Here is a 25,225-nt window from a genome sequence, read left to right as displayed (position 1 = left end):
GAGCAGCATTTCCCCCTGAGCTTACAGAAAACCCAGCTGCCCTGGTCCATGAACCAAGCCCTTGGCTTGCAGCACAGTGCCCAACCTATGGTGGCAAAGACCTTTATCTGAGCCATAGCAGGAGGCTGCCTTCACTTTTCTCACAGCTTTGGTGGGATGCTGGACAACGACAGGCAAGAAGGGGAGCCCACTTTCCTACCACAGGGGTGTGCAGGCTGTTGATTTGTTTGGATGATGATCTGTTTGGATGATTTGTTTGGATTTTCATTTCCAAATGAGAGGGGATGCAGAAGGCCTTGGCTGCAGAGTAGGAACCAGGAGGTGTAGCATCTCAGAGTCAAGATGCTGTTTATTCGTGGGTGGTCTTTCCTCTCTGGTACAAGATGGCAGATTTTGGTGTGCATGGGTAGGTGTGTGAAATTCCTACATCACAAAGTTCCACACTGGGAGCTTTTGGCCCTGGCATTACAGAAAGCCCATCCCATCCTTGGCACCCAGCCCATAGGTTGCTGACCCTGCTCTGCCCTACATGTTTTGCCAGTCACCCATGCTAGGACAGAGAGCTTCCTGCCCAGGAACCAGAGCAAACCATCAATGAAGATACAGGAGCCCAAGTAGACATTTGGGCTTCTCTTCATCTGGGCATGATAGCAGGAACAGTGAGGGGGGGTAAACCCCAGCAAGTTGAACCTTGTACCAGCATGCCATGGATGAGGTTTCTAGCACTTCCCAAGCCTTTAGCAAGAGCCTTGATTTTCTCTCTGTATGTGTTCTTCCAGGGGTTTTTGAGTACTTTATCTTTCAGTTTCAGAGCACACATCCTTGCTTTTACATAAAGGCAGAAGGCAGAGATCTGTACTTACTGTGTCTGCACCACTCATGAGGTCTGAGATCCCACTCTCAGCCCATTCTCCAGCTCTGTTTTTTGCCCAGGGACCTTTCAGAGCACAAAGCACTTTTCACATCAGGTCTTGGACCGGTTTTCTCTTCTGCCTGTTTCCTCCATTTTTCTCCTACTGTGTCTGCAGTGTAAACCTGGTTCTTGGCCTTTTTTCTCTGTGGCTTGGGAACTACTTTTTTATCGCAGAGGTTACCATCTTCAGTCTGGTCAAGTCCAATTCATTCCAATCTCTGCAAGACGATATTGGGTTACGACTATGCACAAGATTTTTCACCTGTCTTACAATATTGCTGTAGGGTGTAACTGTCTCGTGGTAGTAATAAAAGCAAGCCCTGCTGCACACGTGGTTGATCCTACATAAAAATCTTTTACCTACATGACTTATTTTGTTAGGGGAACCAGCATAATTTGCAATATCAAATGTGCCTTTTAGCTGGTATAAATTGGATATACTCTAGCTAAATGACACATTCATAGCGCTGAGCTGACCTCTTCTCCACAGCTGAATTTTTTTCATGTGCACCATAGTTTAGTTAAATATATAGCCCAAAGGGGGGTCATCTGCTGGAAGTTTTTATGCTCTCCTGGGGAAATTATTCTATCATCAAGTTGTTCTGGTTGAAAAGCCTCTGTGGCCTGTTTGCCCTCAATGTTTTTTTTTTTTACCCTCCTCTATGTTTGCCCCTTCAGACCTCCCAGCAGAATCTCTCTTTAGCCTTCTTCCATTTTGTCAAACCAACACATGCATCAACCTGGAATTAAGCCTTCCATAATCATACTAATCATGGATATATTCCTTTTCAGCCTCCTCCTGGGGTGGGGGGCTGCCCATCTGTCCCCAGCTTGATGCAGAACCTCAGTGGTGATGTAGCAGTGCTGTGAGACACGCTGCAGGCACCCAGGCACCCCTGGGGAGGAGGTTTGAGAAGCGTCAGCTGACCACCCCATTCCATTCCCCACAGATAATACTTGCCGCTTTGAGGATGAGAAGATCTGTGGCTTCATGCAGGACAAGATGGACAACTTTGACTGGACCCGGCAGAACGCCCTGACGCAGAACCCCAAGCGCACGGTCAACACGGGGCCCCCCACAGACATAAGTGGTACGCCGGAGGGTAAGCACACATTTGGGGTTCTTTTGGCTTGTCTGTGGAGGCGAGCTATAGGCCGCTGCTCGTCAGGAGTCTTACAGCTCTGGGAGCTGGTGGAGCACTGATCTGCTTTCCACACAACACGCTCCTCCTCTACACGGGGTGCAGGGAGCAAGCAGTTAATTTGCATGTTACTGATTGGCATTAAACACACAATTGAAACACCCACGACTTTGTTTAAGGGAATAGTGTGAGCATTAGTTCTTGTTACCAGCTAATTGCCTGCTGCCTAATTTCCTTGTCCCATCTGATGCTTAGTGTGAAGTCAGAAAAGGATGAGCAAGTAGGAGAACATCACTAACAACTAGAAACCATAATGCTGGTTTTAGACAGATGTTTCTTAAAGAAGGTCTTGTGGAGGCAGACAGATCTCCTTAGTACCAAGCAGGAGCATGAGAGACCAGGTGGGAGCTGCCTGTGGGGTGGCAGCATATGCCTCACCTCTAGCTGGAAGGGACTGCTGTCTTGTATTGCTCATGCTAGCTGTGCACAGAGTACATGCCCCCATTTCAGCTGGGCATTACTTTCCCCTTTCTCTAATGAGGAGAGTAAATTTGTATGCAAGCACATATGTCTGAACTCAGAAAAAATGGGAAACATCCAATGGCCAGATAAGGAAATGGCTTTTCCCATTAGTGTTCAGTAGACCAGCCTGATTGAGCATTGAAAACTATGCCAACAAATCAAATAGCTAATCTGTTCTTCCCTGAGTTGTTAACAACTACCTTGGTATTGTTCTCTTTAGACAACGTTGCTTAGGCCAGATATACTGAATACTCACTCCCTCAGCTTGAGGCAGAGAAATTAGGCTGCAGTGTTTTCTCACTTGTTTTTCTGGTTTTCTCCTTACATGGTGCAGTCAGCTCTGGGGCTCCTCATACTGCAGGAGAAAGGCTCGTTTTGCACCCAGACAGATGTGTGTGCACATGTTCAAGCACTCATCTGCTGCATGACCTCACAGTGTCTGCTGGCATCCATCCTAAATCCTGCTCTCCTAAATACTGCAGAGGGGAGGCACTGCAAACATCCTGCAAGTGTCTATGGCTGGGATCACAGTGGGTGCAGAGCCGATGAGGAGAGCAAGGCCATGTCTCTGAGAGGAGGAGTGGTGTCCCAGCCTCCGGCATCCCATCACTTGCAGGAAGGGAGAAGCGGTGCCTTTCCCCACCTTTCCCTCTTGCTCTGCAGGTTATTACATGTTCATCGAGGCATCCCGGCCCCGGGTAACAGGAGACAAAGCCCGGCTCATCAGCCCCCTCTACAACATTACTGCCAAGTATTACTGTGTCTCCTTCTACTACCACATGTACGGGAAGCACATCGGTGAGTACCCTCTAGGGAAGAAAGGTAAATAGTGCAGGCTGTTGGGGGAGACCTTGTGCCTGCAGCCAGCAATTCAGGAGGGTGGGAGTCCTGTTCCAGTGCTCAAAGAACCAGGGTGGGATGCTGCTGTCAGATACTTGTCCTTTACCCACACACTAGCGGTGTCAGGGTTGTGAGGCTGTTGCAGCCTATCCTCAAGGCAGTATCTTGCAGTCAGCCACCACCCCTTCCCCTCTGGCTCAATCCTCCTGTACTATAAGGCTCCCTACTCTCCACAGAAAAGAGCATTGTACCCATGTGTGTACATTTTCCCCGCTCATGGCCACAGCCACCTTGCTCCAGGCAGCAGAACACCAGGTGAACGGTCCATCCATTGGAAGGGAGACAGAAGTGAAGGGGCTATGTGGGAGCAGAGAGCTCTCTGGTGGCTGCAGCTATTTTGGGGTGGGCAGGATTCATGTTCCTTCAACTGTGCCAAGGGTCTCTCTGCTCTGCCTGACTCCCTCCTCTCTAACTGCAGCAAGCGCCCCAGAAGCGCCTGGCACACTAATGAGTTTCCATATCCAGTCAAGGAGCAATTGCTAATTCGTCACCTCTTGATTATAATTTCATTAATTTGAATAATAGATGCACTCTTCCCAGGGCACACTGGGTTATTAATCACCTGCTGGACCGGAGCCTGACTGAAAAATCAGGGCCCAGGCAGGAATGTGTCCGCCCTTCAGTAAATGGGGTTAATTAAGAGTTCTCTGCTCAGCACCATTGATGTCACTGGGAGGGAACATGCTCCCACGTCTGGCCATCACATCTCTGCACGTGTGTGGCATGGCAGAGAGGTTAAGCTGCAAAATTTGGGATCTCCTTCTCTCAGTGGGGTTGAGGCTGAAACCCTGACCCCATGGATGCCAGGGGGTAAGGGCTGGGCTGCGGGTCACTGAGCAGGTCTGCATCTCTGTGTTTGGTCTGAGGGTTGCATTCATATTTGCTGTCTGCACTCAGAGTCTGGCTAAGTCAGAGATGTTTGCATTACCTGTATTCCCCCTACAGCCAGGCTGCTCCGTGCTGTCTTCATGTGGTGGCAGGTTGCTCAGGCAGAGCACTGGCAGTATAGGTGCGCACTGGGTTTTCCCGGTCTTGCTCAGCTGACAGAATCCACTTGTAAATGCTGGCTGGCAAATTCCCTTGCTCCCTGCAGTTGCCCACCATGGTCAGTCAATTGCTGCCCAATTCCTACATGTCTTCCCCTGGAGGCTTTGAAAGGGATCTCGTCTTTGTGATTGCAATGAAAGGTGGCCCAAACCAGTGGGAGACTGGCAAGGAAATAAGATATGGAAGGAAGAGGCTTCTTTTGCTTTGTTTCCTTTAGGAATACAGCTATGTGTCATATTTCCAAGTTCCTGAGGAAAGTAAAAGCCCATTAGCTTTTTCTTCCTTTTGAAACAAAGCTCTGTTTTACAGCTCTGGTGTGGTGGTCTGTCTGTAGATGGGGTGGAGTGAACATGACAGGGAATTAATTCATTACACGTTTTTGGCTTTTAGCGTTTTAACTCTTTATTCATTTGCTCCACCCACAAATTGCCCAGAGCAAAAGATACAGTGACTCCCAAGACCTTAGAAAGCCGTGGAGTGCAATCCTCTATTCCTCGGCTTCAGGCACCTTTTATACCTGTTGATTTTCCCTTCATGCTCCATGTTGCTGCTCCTGCCTGCTCCTCATTATTCCCCTTGTTGCACGAGGGGACTGATGAATCTGTACAAGGTAGATAGACTCTTTAATGCCATACAACGATTTCCAGGGTGGATGCTGCCGAGCTGAGAGCAAATAAATTATTTAAAAATTAGACTGACTAGATAGAGTCAGGGAATGAAAGAGAAAGAAATGAGAAAGTTATTTTCCTCTTGGACTGTGGAACATGTGTGCTGGTCTAGCAAACCCACAATATATCTGCCTGCAAATTGAACTTCAGTACTTCGTATCAGCTCTCTACTCAGGAGAGTATATCTTTCAGGCCAGTCATGATATTCTGTAATTGTTTTGGCTTCTGTTCTACATATCAGGGCACCAAGGTGAAACCGAGACCTCTCCAGGAAAATTCAGAAGGCCTGGTAATCCTAAAAATGCCTGGGTTTTAATATTCTCACTATGCTATTTACTAAATGTTATGCTACTTTTGGTTGTTTTCCTTACTGCCACGCTGGCAGCACTCTGGCGTAGTTGTCCTCATCCCTGCACATGCACGAACGAACCTGCATTTGGGACACGCTCTGTTTCACCAGCAGGTCTAATGGCTCATCTACATTTCTAATGCACTTTGGTTATTCCCTGGCTGGTTTTGCTTGTGTAGAGGTTGTGAAACCCTGCCAGAAAGCTTCGGTTTGTTCAGATGGCGCCAGGCTCTATCTATGCCCTTGGTGGCTGAAGGCCTCTCAGAGTTCCTGGGGAAGTGGCAGCCTGCCTAAGGGCAAAGCAAGTTTCTTCAGGTGGTCTTCTTTAGCCCTGGGTTGGAAGAGAGTGACCCTCTCAGATACAGCGCTCCTTGCTAGGACTTCTCCTGTGAGTTGAGGAGGCAGATCCTGGCCTTCTGCCTGTATCGTATAAGCAACCATACGAAGGGAAAGATGGGGTGACTACAGCCGTGGGCCATGTCCTACTCCCCACATAGCCAGCGGTATCTGATGCCTTCAGACACAGCCCCAACCCCTGTCTCACCCCATGCCAGCCCAGTGCTGTCAAGCCAGATGCCATCCCAGCTGAGCCAGCCACAGCACTTAGCAAGAGCTACCTAGATTGCTCCTCTTGGCAATGGGACATCTTCCAGATCGAGCCTCTCCTAGCAGCTCCAACTCCACTGTGGAGCAAACCAAAGCTTTGTCACTATGAAAAGAAGCTGTATAAAATCCTGACATTTATTTATTTTTTTTAATAACCCTTTTATTACCTTTTTTTCCCCCTCTACAGAACTTGAAAGCTGGCTTACTCTCACAATTTGACTATAAAATATCCGTAGCCATCCAGGCAAATCTTCCCTGGGAGAGTTCCCAGACACTACTCGTTTATAATAGATATGATGAAAGAGAGAAACAGAATACAAATGGAGCTTTTGTAGCCATGGCATAAGATATTCAGCAAGTAGCAGAGCAGGGTGATGTTGAATATGAGAGAGCAGGGTGAAGGGGAGCTCCCTGGAGGCAATTCCCATTTTTCTGGAATTATCTGGCCATTGGTTTTCCTTCCTCTAGCATCCTCCAGAGCAAGCATTTGCATTGCCCTACGATCCTGCCAGCCCAAACACAAAAATCAGGGGGAGTGGAAGGAAAGAAATCCTGTTTCCATGAGGTATTCAAAACCAAGGGTGTCTTACTTGCAGAAGTCATCAAATGAGGCATTGCTTGCTTTCTTCAGGAGAGGGAGTTAGCCGAAGCAGGCAGTGACCAGTCACCCAGTTCCAAAAGCCTCTTTGTCGAATCACCTTGGTGAGTAAGCATTGCAGCTGAGAGCAGATCCTTGCTTCAGCCATGAGACTCCTCTTCCTCTCTTTCCAGGGCTGCCTATACAGGGGATGCTTTGAAAGGACTGCGTTGTCAGTGGGCTGCTCTCACTGCAGTCCTGGCTACCTCTCTCATGTCTCGTAGCTCAGTGGTAGCCAACTTATGATCTGCACAGCCTCCTGCCTGCTGCCAGATGCTCTTGCAGGCCCTGCAGCAATAGAAGCCTGCAAGGAAGGTTGCTCAGAGGGAAGAGGAAATTTCAGTGCATTTAGCTTTTTGTGTAGCCAACTCTATAATAGTTTCCTATCTCATGAGCCAGTGACTGTGCTTGTGGGGAAAACATGTGAGTCAACAAGTTTATTTGCTCTCAGGAGTACCTACATAAAAGCAGTGATGTAGGATGTACCAAAGCAGCATTTTTTCAGATTACTTCTGATTTGTGAGCTTACTGGTAGACCCTTTTCAAACTATGTTTTCTGTGTTTTTAATAACAGTAGTCATTACATTCAGGCTTATGGTCTCAGAGAGGTGACAAACCAAAGACATCTCCTTGCCCTGGGGTACTTACCAAGACAGGACTGTTCAGCTGCTACCTGTAGTGAAAGTGTCAAGTCCTGAGCTTCAAGAGCTGAGCCTGACTGAATGCAATGCCTGAAGACCCTGCTCTTGGCTTGCAATTTTTGTACTTTAAGCATCTTTTCTGCACTAGCAGTATCATGGTCTTGGCCAGTTCCTCTCCCAGCAATCAGGGAATGGGCTTATTTTCTGGCATGTATCCAGCACCTGTGAAGTTGTTAAAGGTGCTCTTGTTCCAGCTTAATGCTGACACAGGACTTATCTGGCCACCCCAGCTAAGTGTAGCCTACGTATAATCAGGATTAGAAGCTTCCAATGGAATTGCAAACTATTCTCTCCAGCTTCATGAGGAGGGGAAGTGGAGAGAGAGGTGTTTATCTCTTCCTGATATCCTGTGACAGGATGCATGGGAATGGTTCAAAACTGCATCAGGGGAGGGTCTGACTAGATGTTAGAAACATTTCTTTACTGAGAGGGTGGTCAGACACTGGAACAGTCTTCCTAGAGATGTGATTGAAGTAGTCAGGCAATTGGACTAAATGATGGCTGTCAGTCCCTTCCAACTGAAGTATTTTTTTCCTATTTCTAGTCTATCGTATTCCATACTATTTTATTCTATTCTATTCTAGGATAACGTGAGGAACAGGGATTTTGGTTCTCAGTCAGTAGCAACAATGACATCACTTGCCACATTATCCAAGTTCAATAGAGCCATAAGGTATCTCAGAGGTCATGGTGGACAAGCACACAGGAACTAGTGTTAGCACAGATGCCACGTGGCTGCATCTTGTTTCTGTGAAGTGACAGTAGTCAGAGCTGTCAGATCACACAGATTGATAGGTACCAGCTATTTCAATGTAAATGCAATTTGAACCATGAAGACATCCTTTTTGTAAGATTCAACATTGTAGTTCCCTCATTCCTACTCAATCCTTGTTTATGAACACAGCACCCTGCTACTGCATGCAGTTATACTGGTGGCACCCTGGAGTTACCTGCATTCTGTTGGCTATATAAAGTTTGCCTTATATACAAATACATCCTTCAGGAAAGCCATGCCATTATCTCCAGTGGAATAACTCTACATGGTAGAGATGACATCACTGGATTGATTGAGGGGAGGCTGTTTTTCCTAATGAGTATGATTCACTTCCCTCTAGGCTCTTGAAAATGACTTGCAGTTGGAGTTAAATGAAAAAATGAGAGTTTGTAATGAAAAAATGTATTCCATGTTTTTAATAGTCTTCATTTTCCACTTATTCAGTGGGGTTCTTGGCTTTACTCATTTCTACATCAGTAAATGTGCATTTGACTAATGTTTTGTGCAGACGTCCAGCAGCTTCCTGTGGGCTATGATGTGGACCCTTTGGATAGATTTGGTCTCTTCTGGTTCTGTTTGGTTCTTGGGGGGAAGTTAGACAAATACCATGATCCATGGGCAAGGATTATAAGTACCTGGCAAGATAACCACATATTTGTAAAAGCTCTGTAGGTTCAATACAGTGGCTCTGAACCAAAGAGTGATGAAGTCATTGTTTTTCTAAAGACTTAAGTGAACTTTGGATTATAACCATAGATTTAAAGACTTTCAAGACCAGGTGGGACCAATACATCACCTAATCAAACTTTCTGCATAACCAAGGGCAGAGAACTCCTTCAATTACTCTTGCTGGAACCCAGTAAATACTATGCGTTTACACCCTTACTGGATGTTTACTTACAAAGAGCATCAATGCCATGCTTGATACAGCTTGCAGAGGTGGGACTGAAACATCCCTAAGCCAAAGAGCTTGTCATGTGAAGCTGAAGAAGACAGAGAGAGGAAGGAAAGGTGTTCAGATGTGGATTGGCTATGTGTTATTTTTATTCCACAAATAACATCTTCATGTTGATGCAGGCATTCTGCCTAGTACCTTGACCACATCCCTGCTGCAGAATTTGTTGGGAAGGTTGTCAGGGGCACAAATTGCTGGCACCAATTCACTTGCAGATGGCCTGAATCCCTGCAGATCATCTTTACCCCTGCTCACGTGATTTGAGTCACTGTTACTCATCAGGTGAGAAGCTGCTATGATCCTCTCTGCCTTCCCCCAGGCTCTCCGTGAAGCGTCTTTCCATTCAGACTTGGCTCCCAGAAGCAGCCTTCTTGTGCAGTGTTGAGTAGCTGTAAAGATATACTGCAACCTGACCATCTCGTGAGACATCCGGTGTAGCATCAATTATTCAGACCCTGAAATTGCTAGATACAAAACTTAAGAGATACCCGAGAGGAAACATGAGCTCTCAGTGCATATCCAGCTACTTGTGTAGCACTCCCAGGTCACTCTTCTGTTCTCTCCATGGACCATTAACTATTTCACCAGTGCCATGTGGAAATTGAAGTTGGTCATTCCAGGTACACACCTGGAGACACCTTGGATGCGCTTACAGAATAAAGGCTGAGGGGGCAGAATGCACAAGTACCTTGCATTATCTGTACAGCCATCCCAATCTTGAACTTTAATAAGATATGATTTTGTAACATGTATTGAAATGCTTCCCAGAAAATCAAAAAGTGCTCAACAAGTGTCAGTCATCACCATTACTGCCAGGAGTGACTGCCTCTCCCAAAGAGAGTTCTTCAGGGATGACAGGCACCTCAGCACTTGAATTGAAGGAGTTTGCAGATGCAGGTTGGGAGTCTCACTGCATCAGCCAGTCCCACTGAAATTTTCTGGTGAAAGTACAGCCAGGCATAAAACAGGAAAGGAGTCTCTTGCTGTAATGCATCCTGCCCCAAAGCTGGGAACAGCCTACTCCAACAGCCTCCCTGCAGCAAACTGCTCCCCGGCCTGAAACATTCACCTCTCACTGCTCTTCAGGTGAGGCAGAGGAGGAGGCCAGAGAACAGATTTTGAGTGCTGTCTTCAGTTCAGCAGGAAGAATATGTGATCTCAGCTGTTCATTCCTGCTGTCTTGCTGGCTTCAGCATCACACTAAAACAGCCCATCTGCTCCAAGCCCTGCAGCCGTGCAGCTGCCCTGTGTTTGGCTCCTGGGACTAAGAGACCACAGACTAGGTGATGATGGGGAAATAGGTTGTTAATAGGGATATAGAAGAGACAGGCAAAGGCTTCCACAGCATAACTACACTGCTTCTGCAGGATTTTTGTCAGGAACACTTCCACACACAGAACTTGTATCTGGGGGCTCTGGGAGGCTCCCTCCTCTCTTGTCTGAGGTCTTTGCAAAGCTTGCCCAAAGAAGGGAAGCAGGCAGACTCCATTTGTCTGGCTGTTACGCTCTTTTAAACCTGGCAGTGTCTACGAGGCAGATTTCTGTTTCAGCTCATCTGAGAGCTCTGAGCATAGCGTGTGCTCTTCGGTCTGAGAGCTGAGCACATGCATTGCACAGAGGACCCAGCTGTCTCTGGTGGCAAAGATGAAAGGGTCCCTTATCAAAGCTGGGAGAGGAGAGAGCAATTGCCTGGAGGCATCTGGGCATGCCACAAATCAGACGGTGAACAAGGAGCAAGCAGACCCCACAGCAGCTATAGTTCACACCAATGGCTTCCCAAGACTGCAAAATTGCTGAGAAACGTTGCCTAAGCATGATGGTCTTCTTGCCACATTCCTCCAGGTTGGCCTTTCCTCCCTAAGTTACTCCCTCCAGTACTTCTGGGGTCCATCAGGTACACTAAGAGAGAAGGAGCTGCCTGGCTACCTTCAAACTGCTTGGTTCCAGAAAACATTAGAGGGGACGAAAGATGGGGCTGCTGCAGCTGCCTGAGGCACAGAGCAAGTGCGATGATCCTGTTCATCTGACCAGCACTGCTGCCTGTGGAGGCTCTTCGAAGCTGCTTTATCAGAGTGGGACTCAAGCCCTGCCTTAGATTTGGTCTTTGTAATGAGAAATCATGGTTTGGCATCTGCCCTCTGTAGAAATTTAGGACCATAACCCAGACAGTCCATTCTGGGGGTTGAGATTAATTTAGATGCTCCAGTCTACAGTGCTCAGCTTTAGGAGAGCAGTGAGTGATGGAGGCTGAGAAGAGAAAAGTTGGTGTGTCTGACAAAGACCAACACTTGCTGTCTTCCAACTTGGAACAAGCTGGAGTCTAACCCAACAGAATCACCCTCTGGATGTCTTTTGGAGTCCTGTCTGGACGTAGCAAGCGCCTGTACATGTGGTTTTGCTGGCAGCTGAACCTGTGGCCAGCCTCTTTCACCATTACATGCCCAGTAAAGGCAAATTCGCACACCTCCTTTCTGCCTGCCCCATGCACTCACCAGAAATGGTGCAGAAGTAGTTGCTCCTTAAATTAAGGCAGAGATGGTGTCATGTTTGGGAGGATTAGGGTCACAGTTAAAGCAGCAGGGCTGGGCTGTTTTCCTGCATGCAGAAGCTGCCCCCATTGCACTGGGCAAGAGTCAGGGCTTTGTAGGTGCATCCCCATTGGCAAATCCCAACCTTTTTGCCAGGAGCTGCAGAAACAAAGGCAGCAGCATCCATGACAGTGGGGAGCACCCAGAGCCCAGAGACAGTGCTGGGCTCTTACACAGCCGTGGCCCTGACAAGAGACCGACTCCGAACTTACCCCTGAAATGTGCTTTCTCCTTGCTCTGCTAAAATCGTGTTTCCTTCTGTTACTACCGCCAGCTCTCCTTGGTCAGACAGTTTGTACCTTTAATACATCTTCCCTCCCAGCAGAATTTCACCGATGAGAGGTTTTTTCTTGTTAAGCAGACAAAACCAAAGATTTGATCCAACTGTCTAGTTTATCTATTCAAGCTCAGCAAGGAATGCAGCACTGCTGTCTGGGAAGGATCTATTTCTGCCTGCTGTGCATTTACATAGATCATATCATTGCAGGCTTGCTTGGAGAGCTCCCAGAAGGCAAGGACAAGCTCTTGGCTACATAGGTAGAAGCACTGGCTATGGAAAGGTCATAACTCCTTATTTAGAGCTGAATGTATAGAAGAGGAGCTGCACAACTGCACTGAGATCAGTATATATCTCATCCTGCTCCATGCATTCAGGCCAGCTGTATTCCTTTGTGTGTATTTGTATGGAGGATCCTTGCTAGGAGCCAAAGGGCAAGCCCTAGAAAAAAGGAGGTACCCCTTAGGGTAAAGGGTTGTTCTCAGTTTCTACAGATGGACTTCTGTTCAAAATGTCCAGGAGGACTTCTTTCCACAGTTACATCCTCTCTTTCTTAGATGGGGAAGTCTCTTAAGGTTGCACGTTGTCAGCTTTTACAAGGATCTCTGGATAAAAACAAGCTGTTGAGGCAAGTCTGGAGTATAAAATATCAGGAGACAATTCTGACAAATATATATGGATTTTCTTGTAACGCAAATTCCCCCCTTTTGGCGCTGGTGGTATTTCCTGAAGAGTGAGAAATCTCATGAGAAAGAATCTCTGTGTAGAGAGGTGTGTAGACAGGTAGATGTTGTAAATTATCACACATAGTGGTTATGGAGGGAGTCACGCAAGGAGCTGGAGCATTAGCATGAATTACTGTGGCACAGAGGACACAGAGCAAATGGGAGCTTCCCTGCATCCAAACAGTGCCTTTTCACAGCATGCTGCATATACCAGCATGGAGAGGGCTGTAGCAAGGCAGGATGAAACATGGGGGAATCTCCATTTCATGATGGAGCATCATGGTGTAGGAAGGGGGCTTGGCAGCACATTTGGTACTGGTAGGGGGCAGAGAGACCAGCAAGGCAGCTCAAGCACCATCCTGCTCAGTAAGCAAGCAGGGGATGCACAACAAAGTCCTTCCCATCCTTGACCCTGAGATTACTGGGTGCTTCCCGGTCCCATAGATATGGGTCAGTGACCACCTCTCTGGGGACCACCTCTCATTTGTGTCCGCTGAGCTGGGGCTGGGAAGAACAAGCCCTAGAGAAGCGGGGTGCACATTCTCCATGCCGGGCTTGACAACAAAGGGGGACGTATGCTGGAGGGCAGGTGGTTGGAGCTCACGATGCCGTTTGCTTTCTGCTTCTCTGGGCTGTAAATAAGCACACATCCAGCTGAGACAGTGGTAGGCACCATCCTGCCTGCTAGCCTCCCTTTGCCTACAGAAGGCAGGAGGTCTCCGAGAGCTGTGGGGAAACTTGAGGACATGGTCACTTTTAGTCTGAGTGTCTGGACTGAAAGCACGTGGGACCATAGCTCCCAGGCAGTAGGCAGAGGGAACTTGCTTCTAGCCTGATGAAATTCCATGATAGCTCCAGTGCTCGCCATGAGCAGGGGCTGTCCAGCACAGCAACATGGGGAGCTGGCACATGGGAACAGAGCTGCTGCCTGCGGCTGCATTCAGGGGCTGTGAAAACACAGCTGGGCTTGGGAATGGGAGCCAGGCACCCCATCTGTCCTGTAGGGAAGGACACAGTCTGGGATGTGATTAAGCAAGATGGCATAATGAATCAGACGTGAAGTTGGCGAAAAGCCCGAGGACTCCCAAGTCTTGTCTTTTAATTGCCAGATTCTGTACTCTCCTTCTACTCTGCACTGGCTGCATATTGGGTGGGCCTTTATTCTTCTGGGTAGCATAAATTTAGTGCTGTGGAGCGTGGAGATTTTTTTCCTCCTTTTTTTTAATTCCTTAAACAACATCCTGTTGTCCACACAGAGAAAGCCTGTTACTGGTCACACACAGCCTCTGAGGGAATTTACCATGAAAAGGGGTGGCAGAATTTCCATCAAAAATGGAAGTCTTGTATCATTCATCTTTCTATGCCAACACTTTCTCTAATTAGACCGTGGTTCAAATGAGCAAAGGAGCTCAAGCATAGCTCCATTGCAAGTCTGCTCCTACCATATCACCATCTGCTCTCTATGTACACAGACAGGTGGGGATATGCTGGAGAGAAGGAGCTGTAGCTGTAGTTGGCCTGCCTTCCTCCCATTAGCACTTGTCACGAGGCAGACTGACCATACCGTTGCATTTACCACACTGCCTGCATGCCCCAGGTCCCACTGCCCAGCATGGCTCCCCCAGGGGTCTAGCTGCATGTCCACTTTGCCTCTTTACAGTGCAGTGTTGTTGCTTCTCTGCTGGTCCATTTCCTCCAGCCAAAAATTCATACGCATGCGAGACAGGTCAGATGTATAGCAATGGATCATAGATCAATGTGTGCAATTGGCTTTACCATGTCAGGGGATATTGCTTCAAGCCCGTCCTCATTTGATGGTGGTTTAGGAGGTCATGGGTGGAAATGCGTGGTTCTTTGATTTTTTTAAATCCACAGTAAAATCCAAAGAAAATTCCCTGTAGCAAGATACAAGTAATTTTCACGGGTTTGCTGTAGGGGAAGTATTGCCAATCAAAATTTACCGTATTGCTGTTCATATCCCCAGAAAGTCCCAGCCACAGCAGGGGACTTGGAGGCTTTGATTCCCTTGATCCCTTTCACTATAGCCTCCTCACTGTAATGAAGCAAAAGGAGTGTCCCGTAGCAACTAGGCAGCGTGCAGCACAGCGCTGAATGTGCTCAGTGCCTCTCTAAAGCCAATGGGGATGAGTAGAGGTGGGACAGTGGTGCTTTCCAAACTCTAGCCAAGACTTAATTTTCTCACTATTGATAAGCTGTCTGAACCCTGGTTGCTTTGAAATTACTGAAGTGGTGGCTGCAGGAAGGGGTCTGCATAGTGACCCTGTGCCCAGAGCCTGCACACCAAGCTGAGGTCAGTTAAAGACATGTAAAGATAAAGTTCTCTCTAATCAGGAGTGGAAAGCAGCCAAGAGGTTTTAATTGTCTTACTCCACATATGTAATGTACAAAGCACCCTTAGAGACTGTGAAAAAGTAAATACACCCTAACGTGGCACAAAGACAACTTGCATTCCTAGAAATTATGAGTCAGTACAAGCTCCGTCTCCATCTGTGCTACAATTGTTTTTCCACCCTCTGCTTTCTAGCTCTCAGAGCAGTAGCTTTCCCCCACAGTACCGTAACTGAGACCAGCCTGACACTGACTGTGATCCATTAACATCAGCTTAAATGAGATAGGGAAAGGGATGTGTGTTTGTTGTGGAGATTATGAACAGTAATAGATTCTTTCTGGGGACTGTCAATCACTCCTGAGATTTGCCTGTACTAAGCTTTGGGCTTTAAATTTGTGATCAGTGGTGGTAACACTAAACTCCACTTAAGGCAATGCTCAGAGGCCCTGTTAGAAAGGTAAGAGACATTTTTTACTCCCTGGCTTGTTTTTAGCCTTCGTGATGAGTCTGCAAGGGAATCTGCCAGGCTATACAGGGTCTGAGTCCTCTCCACAGTGTATCATCTCTTTCCATCCACTGGACATCTCTTGCTATTGATCTGTTTCTTCTTATCTCAGTCTGTCTTGCTGGCATTTGAAATGCCATGGGAATTTCCACAGGGGCTTTCAGCCCTGTATTCCTAGTTGTGTGCCAAACCTAAATCAAGGCTGCTGATAGGACTACTCATGGAGAGCTGATCTCCTGAGTTCCTCTATGTGCTGGAGCTGGGATTCTGCAGGACCACAGCAGGGAGTTACAGTGAGACCAGGCTGCGTGCAAGCCTGCAGCCAGCCCAGCTCCCAGCTGTGGATCCCGACAACCTTCCCTACCACCCCATGGGGCTATGCTGCACTTGGCAGAGCACCCCATCTCTCAGCATGCAGTATCTAATTCTCTTTGCTTCCTAGCCCTCTGGCTGCCTGCTTTCAGCCATTGCTGCATATACTGAGCTATGCTGCAGACTTTCCCCATCCCATCACCCAGCATTAATCCCCAACAGCTGCCCCATGGGGAGTTCTTGAGGAAACCTCTATCTTCCCTGCCATCCCACACAGACTGTGCCTATGGCCCTGCCTTTATAGACCCTGTAAAGGCCTCCCTCCCAGTCCTGCCTACGCTGGCTCTTCTGGATCTACACCCACTATTCAATGCAACAGTGAAGTCCCCATCCCCTGGAAACTGAGAGACGACCTTTTCTTGTTGTGGGAAGGTAACATTTAAAGGCATCCCTTGGGCTACTCTATCTGGCAGCCCAGCTGGTGCTCTTTTGTGTGAGTGCCACTCTTTTGAAATGCCAGCTCTGGTCTTAAAGGCAGCCAACAGAAGGTACAGCTCACTCTCCTTGTAATTGATTCCTCATCGCTCATCAGCGGCCTTTATTCTACCTTTTGATTAGGAAGAAGGAATAATACAGATTACAAGACAAAGATTGCCTTGTATGGGGACAGGTTACAACAGGGTTGCTGATGTCCTGGGATTTCCCTTGTGTTTGTCTGTCTCTGGTCAGATGGAGAGATTTAGCAGCAGATAGATGGCCTGTCTTTGTGTGTGCCTCACCAGCAGGTGCCCTTAGGAAATGCCAGATGGGGGAGATGGGGAAGGGGTGATACTGACAGGAATACATAACAAAACTGCTCAATTGGATTTGGACTCTGATACAGGAAACTAGGTATGATTTTGCATAAAATCAGGCAAAACAGGTGGCTGCAAGAGCTGGTGCTGGAGGACATCCCGGATTGGCCTTTTACACCTCTACTGGTGGAGGCATAGGGGTTGGTGAGCAGGTCCCACTTTGGTTCTTCTTTAGTTTGTGCCATTGGAAAGGCAGATGAGCTCAGGCACTTCTGTTCTCTTGTGTCTTCTCACTCAGGTCTCATAAAATATTTGCTGTGTTCCTGAGTTCCCCCCTAAGCGAGTGGGTGTTACTGTCCTTGATTATCATCATCGTATTATGTCAGCAGACACAAGCAGGTAAAAGCAGTTTACTAAGGTTCACGTGGCAAGTCACTTCAGAGCTGTGAATGAGTTTCTCACATCCCACACATGCGTGGACCATGCATTGGTCACCTCCTGCAAAGTGGGATTTTGATATGTAGTCTGTGCTCTAGGAGGGGCATCTTACAAGCATCAGGTGGCTGGTTAGGTCTGAACTTGTGTGACATGCTGGAAGCTACATGGGAAGTAAATATGGTTAATAAGGCATGAGATAGGTATTGGTAGATTGCACAGAGGTAAGTGTGGGCAGGTGTGAATTCACCAAGATCAAGAGCTACGGATGTCAATATTTACATAGGCTTCACTTCCCTTTTTAGCCTGGGACTTAATCCGTGGATTTTCGTGACTGTAAGTGGGATCCTGGAACAACACTTGATTTTAAGGCAGTGGGCTGAGCCCAGAGTTTTCCCTTGGAAAACACAGAGCTCTGCAGCACTCGTTCCATCACACAATTGGCTTTTGAAGCAAGAGTGGAAAACGGAGATAAAGAAGCTCTGAGCAACTGGAAAGGTGACTTCTGAGATTTCTGTAGTCCAGGACTAAAATGTTTCATGGATCTGCCTGGAGCTCAGACCTGAAGGTTCATTTCCAGGTACCACATTTACTGGCTACATGCCCTTAAAAACTTGGCTGGTAGCTTTTGACACATGGTAGAAGGGAATAAATTAGAAGATCTGCTTAATCTTTAACATCTACGACACTGTGGACACAGCTGGGATAGAAGCTTCATCCCTGTTTAGTTCCACCTCTTGGAGTCTCTGCCATGGCGTCCAGAAGCACATTCCCAGGGACAGCGTTGCTGGAAAAGGAAGGTGTTGTGGTTCTTTCCCAGCCTCAGGCAGACTCTGTGATTTATCAGGGATTGCAGGTATGGCTATGAGATCTGACTCCCCTTCACAACTCTGATTTGCAAGACAGGGACATGCTGTTCATTTGGTTTGACCTTCAGTTTTCCTTGCGTAGACAGGGGTGGTGAGACGCTGCATGTTGTGGGTAGGTAAGGGAGCTTCTTTTCCAATTGCAAACCATTTGAAGAATGTCTGCTAATATTCAGTATTGTTCTATTAGGGAATTCAGGGCCCAAAAGGTTGGAACTTTTTTCCTGATGCTCCAAGGACATGTAGCTGCCAGCCAGGATAGGCTCAGGCTTGGTCTGGGTTTAGGCCAGGCATTCACAGCCAGTGCTCTGGGGATACTAATTTGCATTCCAGATGCTTCCCTGCTTCTCTTTCTATCTCACCTTGACTTTTTTCCCAGTGCATCAAAGTTCATTTGCTGTCTGACTTGTCCCAGTGCTGCCCAGAGTGGCAGATCCTATCCACAAGTTCCCATATGAGGGTAGAATAGGCAACAGTTAGTTTTAATGCTTATTTGCTAGCAGCTTCATAATAATTCTTCATTCACTCTCAATTCCGCATCCTCACCAGCTCTGATGTCTGTAACTAGCTTCTCTGCATTGATATTGATCAATAGGGTTATGTAGTTCCTGCATGGACCATGAGTTTGGTCAAGGGCCTCCGTGAGGACTAGGTATCCTTCTTAGACAGACTTTCCCTTGTAGGAAGCTCCTAAAGGGCAGGGCAAACCCTAAGAAACCAACAGCTCAAAGCTGGTTTTGCTGGAGACTCCCATAGTGACTTCTCATCCTTGGCACTGTTCCAAGGAGGGAGATCCCACCCACTTATTTCTGTCTCCCCAGGGTTGTGCAGTGCCAGCTGGTCTCAAAAGAGAGCGAAACAAATTACTTCACTCCTTTGTCTTGGGTTGTGGTGTGCATCCCAAAATGGGTGCCACTGGGGAAGGGAATTGGGTAAATTCTCCGTGTCCCATCAGGCCTTCATCTAGTTTTCTCAGCTTGACTTGTTGCTAACACGTGTGAGTATTTCCAGGCACAACATGCCACTCTTTCATCAGTTCACTAAATTACACGCATATTTCATTCTTTTAACCTTTTATTGTAAGTCAGCCATTCAGAATCTAAACATTTCATCATCTTTATTATGCACCTCTGAACTCCCTGTGATATATCTCTTGCTTTCTGACAGCCAGGTACTTGATGGGGATACTTCCAGGTCCCTGTCCTTCACACAGTGGTGTGCCAAGAACGAAGAATTTCAGGGGATCATATAGAAGGGAGATTATACAGGAAAGTCTCTTTCACTGCCTCTTCTCCTGGCCCCTCATTTCTGCCTCTCAGTAGGGCATACCTGGCCAGAATGCAGCATCCCAGGTGCAGACAGACTATGGACATATATGTAAGGGTCATTATTGCCTCTCTGCTCTCAGATGTAATGTCTGCCTATGGAGACCAGAAACACTGATGAGTGACAGCATGACTAGAATTGTCATTGATTGATTTATTTTTTTGAATCACCAGCTGAATTGAAAAGAAAACAAAAAAAAAGAGAAAAAAGTGTTTTAACCCTGAGTGAATGATTAAAAATGGCTTTTCACTGAAACAAAAATAAATAAATAAAAGGCCAGCTAAGAAGATGCTATAGGAAGACAAATTGAGATAGTTTCACTTGTGGGTGGAGGGTAGGGGGCTGTGACACTGTTTTCAAAGTGAGAACTGAAAATGCTTCGAGATTTATTGGCTTTGGTTTTGGTTTAATGGCAAACAAAACCTTTTGGGAGTTGGCTTTGCTTGAAAGAACTTGGAACTCGGTGTTGATTCAGAGGGTTGTGTTCCTCTGGAAATGGCTGGGATGCTACAGGCAGTGTGGTACAGGCAATGCCCTCCAGCATTGATTTCCTCAGGAGATTTCAAGATGTGACCAGGCAAAGACATGATATGCTCATGTAAGAGTGGAGACAGCTTCGAGCAGGTGGTTGGATGGGATGCCTCTGGAGGTCCCTCGCAGCTAACATTTCTGCCACCCCCTTTCTTGCACCACCACAGCCATGCTACAGACTGCTTCTTCCTCATCCTGTCTGCTCTGTGTTCATCTGGGGCTTTGTCCTCCCTTGGGTACCCCAGATGGATGAAGCATTGCCAGTGGCACTTGCCCATTAACCCAGGAGAAAGCTGGCTCCCTGCAGAGGTTACTGCTGGGGCTCTGCAGGCTGTTCCTGAATATACAGCTGAGCCCCACAGCTGTGCCAGCCCAGTAGGCAGGGTTGCACACACCAGCGCCTGGTTCCTCTCTTACAGGCTCCTTGAACCTGCTGGTTCGTGTGCGGAACAAGCGAGCCATCGACACCCAGGTCTGGTCACTCAGTGGGAACAGGGGGAACATGTGGCAGCAAGCACACGTGCCCATCAACCCACCCGGGCCCTTCCAGGTAAGTCAGGTCCACAGCCAAGGAGCCACCTGCTGCCTGTCCTGTCCGTGCGCCACGGGCTGTAGGAGACTTCCCAGCAGAGATCTGCCTCGTGGCACAGGGGCTGGTTGAACACTGGGAGCTCTCCACCCCCAGAGTCACTGGGGCAAGGTAAAAGCTTGGTGGATGCACATAAATCAAATCCACTTCTTGCTGAAGCCACTCAACATTGTTATGTGCAAGCATCAGTTTGGCACTATAAATTTTATGATTATTGCTGGTCTGGAAACTGCTTGTCAAAGAGCTCCTTCTGGCACCAGGTCTGTGTGACAGCTCTGTTGGTGCTGGCCTGTTGGTGTAAAGTGACTTTGAGCATTAGAAGTTTCTTCTACTAAGTGCTGCAAGAGCACACCCCCGTTATCATCCTAGTTTAGGACCATAGGACACCTTGTGAATGTGGCAGTCTGTATCTGCTCATCAAGTGCCTTATGTGTACTCAGGAAGTGGGCTGCTTCATTACTGGATGTTTTATTGCTGATGTTTTTGGCCAACATGCTACTTTGCTGTTGTAGGGTTGTTTGTGAGAGCTGAGCCTGTGCAAGCTGCTAAGTTGTAGCACTGTGGCAAAATGCCCAGCATGCTTCTGAGTATTTTAAAATAATAATAACAATAATATAGTAACTCTTGCAAGCGCTGCTCAGTACTGGTTGGTTAGTTAGTGCAGCACCCTTAATATAGCACAGCTCTACATGCTCATTTATTACTCCACACTCAGCACACAGGGGTTGGTCCTGTAAGCAGTGGGGTCCATCTCTTCAGATCCTATGAGTACTGGAGAAACAGGAAAGAATCATAAACTCGGGGACCTGCTAAGACCTGGTCTGTGCCCTGCTCACCTCCTCAGAGCCCCACAGCACAAGAAAGGTCCTCCACAACAGCAGCCTCACACTGGGGTCTGTCCCGTGCTCTGCTTGCAGATCATCTTCGAAGGTGTCCGGGGCACAAGCTATGAGGGAGACATTGCCATCGATGATGTCACTCTGAAAAAGGGGGACTGCCCAAGGAAGCCAATTGGACCGAATAAGGGTGAGAGTGTGCATGCCTCAGAGGAACCAAGTTGGTGGGAGTGCATACATGAACACATATGCTGGGGATGCACAGCTGATTTCAGTGCACATTGACGTGTTGGTGGTACTCAAAAAGACGTTGACTCCATCAGCAGAAGTCAGCAGAGGGGTGTCAGACCCTTAAACTTGTTCTTTACAGTTGTGAATTAGGAAGAGCTGAGAGGAGCAACCAGATCTTGTAGGGACTGTGCTGGCAGACACCAGCATGCTGAAGTCTGCACCCGTTCGTTAGGTTGGAGGTGTCATCCCCAGCCCAACACCAGCTGAAGGTTTCTGTAGTTTCTCATTTCCTGGAAACCCTAGGAATGGGAGCTTCCAAAAGGGAAAGACCTTCTGCAGGCTCTACTGGCCTTGAGTCAGTCCTTCTCCAGGAAAAAAAACTGCCTTTTGGGGCCTGGAGCCAGGGAGGGCTGGACTTCTTCCCATTGCACTCTGAGCAGGGAGACACAGCCAGGCAGGGTATTGCCCATGAAAGATGGGAGCAAGCTACCCGAGATGTATATCACTTACTTTCCAATCCTGACAGTGAGTATGCCATGGTTTAGACCCAGCCGGTAACTAGCACCATGCAGCCGCTTGCTCACACCCTCTTCTCCCCTCCCGAGAGGAGGAGAAGGAAAATCAGAAGAATGTAAAACCAGCAGGTTGAAATACAAACAGTTTAATAACTGAAGTACAATATAATACTACTACTACTAATGAAAAAGGCAATAACAAGGTGAGAGAATATGAAATTAAAGGGAAAAGGAAAAAAGAAACAATAAACAGCAATGATGCACAATATAATTGCGCACCACCCACTGACCGATACCCAGCCCAACCTGAGCAGCGATCAGTCCCTTCCGGGTGACTCCTCCCATTCACTACTGGGCATGACGTGCTGTGGCATGGGATACCCCTTTGGATAGTTTGGGTTGGGTGTTCTGGCTGTGCTCCCTCCTGACTTCTCATGCCCTCCTCATTGGCAGAGCATGAGACTGAAAAATCCTTGATCAGGGTAAGTGCTACTTAGCAACAACTTAGCAACAACTAAAACATCAGTGTGTTATCAGCATCGTTTTTAGACTAGAGCCAAATCACAGCACTGCACCAGCGACTAGGAAGAAAATTAGCTGTATCCCATCCAAAATCAGGGCAGATGCTTAAGCTAAATCCCACCTACCCCTTTCCAGTCCATCCACATCATCCTGGTGCAGGCATTGCAGAACCAGAGATAATCCCACCCTCACTGAGGTGCACCATAGGTTGAAGCCACAGCAAGGTGCATAGCAGTATCTAGGCATTAGTCCTTAGGCAGAAATCACTGGTGTGCCTCATGCCTTGGTCCTACCTATGCCCTCAATAACATGCCTCAGGTGGGCAGGACACCAGGTGTTCAGAGCATGAAAACCAGAGCCAGACAGGCACTTCTGAGCAAAGTTCAATTTGCTCTATTTATTTTTGAAAGAGAAGAGCCTTGTGGAAGAATTTTTATCGACTTTCTTGACTCCAAAGTTGAAGGGAAAAACAAAGCATCAAAAAAGTCAGAAGTTTGAAATTTCAGGTTCAGGTAAAGATCTGTTTCAGCCTAGGATGGCCACGCTGTAAGCAAAACACAAGCAGAACCTTTTGTTTGACTCAAGTTGAATCTTCTGGAAAAGAAAGGAGGATTAGATTGCAAAAGTAACTAGGACTCAACCTTTTCTCCCAAGCTGGAAGAGAAATAGTTTTGGGAAGCCTTGAGAATGTCCAGGGAAGGCTGGAAAGATCTTTCAATATATCTGGGAGGTACTCTGTGGTTCAGGGTGGGAGGAGAGGCAGACACTGCTCTGTGCTGACTTGCTTGATGAGCTTTGGATCTGTCCCATCACTAATTCTTTTTCTCTCTTCTCGACTTGCAGCGGTTGCTCTTCCAGGAAGCGGTGTCCCGGCCCTGCACAGCCCTTGTCTTTGTGGCCCATTGACTTTCTTCCTTTATGTGCTGCTCAGATGATGGCAAGAGAGCGCTCCTGTCTTCAGACCAAGACATTCCTGCTCCTTTCCTACTCAGCCACCTCTGCTCCTCTTCCTCCCCTCCTCACTGGCACACCAAAGTGTCTATATGTTACCAAAGACTTGACAGGCATGACCATGCGAAGGGATCTGGGTCAGAACTGGAGCACTCCTTGAGAAAGTCATAATGTCTAGAACAAAATATAGAAATAAAGACAAATGTTTTTTAAAAGCACGTGCGCGAGAGTGAGAGAGAAGAAACAGAAATACACAGAAAAGAAGGAAAGACAAAAAATAGGAATGAAGAAATGCGAAGAGCAAATGAAGGAGGAAAACAAACACCCCCATGTTTCCTTGGGAATGTCGGACAGGGCTTCCTCAGGGAAGTGGGAACTTGTTTTAAACAAACAAACAAAAATATATTAAAGCACAAATTTCTACCAGAACAGTTACCTTCTTTACTGCAGAGCCCACAGCTTAGTGGATGATACACCGCAGCACTCCCCTTGTCTCCCCATGCTTTCCCACTGGCTTGGGCTGCCCCACTGCCGGCCTTGACCGTGGGGCAGCAGCCGCCCCTCGTGCTGGTGGCCAGAGCATCTTGCCTCGCACCGCATGTGCTTCCGTGTCGCCATCCATCCTCACCTACCAGGCTCTCATGTGTTTAATTGCCCCCTGTGTGGTTTGCTTTGGCCTTTCCCCACCGCTCCGTGCTTCTCACCCACCAACCTGAAGAAGATGGAGCAGGAAAGGACTCATCACACGGACCATGCTGAGTGGTGGAGAAGTTCCGGCTGGATCCGGCTGCAGCGCTGGCCTCTGAGTGTCTCTTGCTCCCTCTCAGCACTCTTGCTGGGTGGAGAAACTATGAGAGCAGATCTGAGCTGCAGACAGAAATGTGTCTCTGTTGGGCTGAGGGATGGGGCAGCGTGGGGTGGGAAGGGGAAAGAATTCCACATTGGCTTCCCCTTGTGAATGTTGGGATGACAGTCACCTCAGCCCTAAGCCCAGGACTGCTTCTCTGCCTGTCTTTTGTTACCTATTTATTTTGGTCTTTTATTCCATCACTTAACTTACCCCATCTCAAGCGTTTTGAATTATGGGAAGAGTCAGGCACTTAAACCTTCAGCCAGACAGCAGGTCCTGTGCCCATGTTGCAGCCCCATGGCCATCAGTGCAGGCAGCTCCAATACTGCCCTCTCACCTTCTGAGGCCTTTTTGCACACACAGTGCATTAGCTGCAGGGTGGGCAGAGTGTGGCAACAGCATTGCTGCTCAGGGAAAAGGTGGCTAGATTTTGTCAGCACATGCAGCCTTACAGGCACTCAGCTTCCACTGCCAAAGCAGTGGGTAGAGGAGCTGAAAGCTGGAGGCAGGAAGCTTGACCCAAAAGAGAGGCTTCTGCTGAACTGAGAAACAGTGGAGGGATGAGGGAAAATCATTTTTTCCCTGTTGGCATCATGAAAGGTTAAAGCTGGTGTCTCTCTCTGCTGCAGACTTGCAGCAGGTCCGGCCTGACCTCCTCAGGGTCCAGATGAGCCCCACAGGAGAAGGGACTGCCCTGCACGGGCCAAGTGGGAGCTGTGATAGCCTTGTTGCAACTGGGAGCAGCTCTGGGCACGAATTGCCTCCATGCACAGGGCAGAGTTAGCCCCACAGGACTGTGAATTGGGG

The 25,225-nt window shown here is 47.8% G+C and overlaps 1 protein-coding gene across 2 annotated transcripts in view; it reads left to right on the top strand.

Annotated features, from left to right (window-relative positions):
- Positions 1-23,997, top strand: part of MDGA1 (MAM domain containing glycosylphosphatidylinositol anchor 1) — a 149,505-nt gene extending 125,508 nt beyond the window's left edge. The window contains exons 13-18 of one of the 2 annotated variants that reach the window (XM_057415461.1): positions 1,864-2,016; positions 3,241-3,375; positions 20,344-20,474; positions 21,431-21,545; positions 21,657-21,721; positions 23,461-23,997. In XM_057415461.1, coding sequence (XP_057271444.1) covers positions 1,864-2,016; positions 3,241-3,375; positions 20,344-20,474; positions 21,431-21,545; positions 21,657-21,721; positions 23,461-23,523 — 662 coding nt within the window. In that variant the 3' untranslated portion in view covers positions 23,524-23,997. The remainder of the gene's footprint in view (positions 1-1,863; positions 2,017-3,240; positions 3,376-20,343; positions 20,475-21,430; positions 21,546-21,656; positions 21,722-23,460) is intronic. The other variant, XM_057415460.1, reaches the window with a different exon arrangement.
- The last annotated feature ends 1,228 nt before the right edge of the window (positions 23,998-25,225 follow it).

Source organism: Pezoporus wallicus, unplaced genomic scaffold (genome assembly GCF_028554395.1).
Source record: "Pezoporus wallicus isolate ANWC-B61680 ecotype Strahan unplaced genomic scaffold, APGP_CSIRO_Pwel_v1 contig_5352, whole genome shotgun sequence".
NCBI classification, from domain to species: domain Eukaryota; kingdom Metazoa; phylum Chordata; class Aves; order Psittaciformes; family Psittacidae; genus Pezoporus; species Pezoporus wallicus.
The sequence above is the reverse complement of the archived record's forward strand: the minus strand, read 5'-3'. Positions and strand labels throughout refer to the sequence as shown.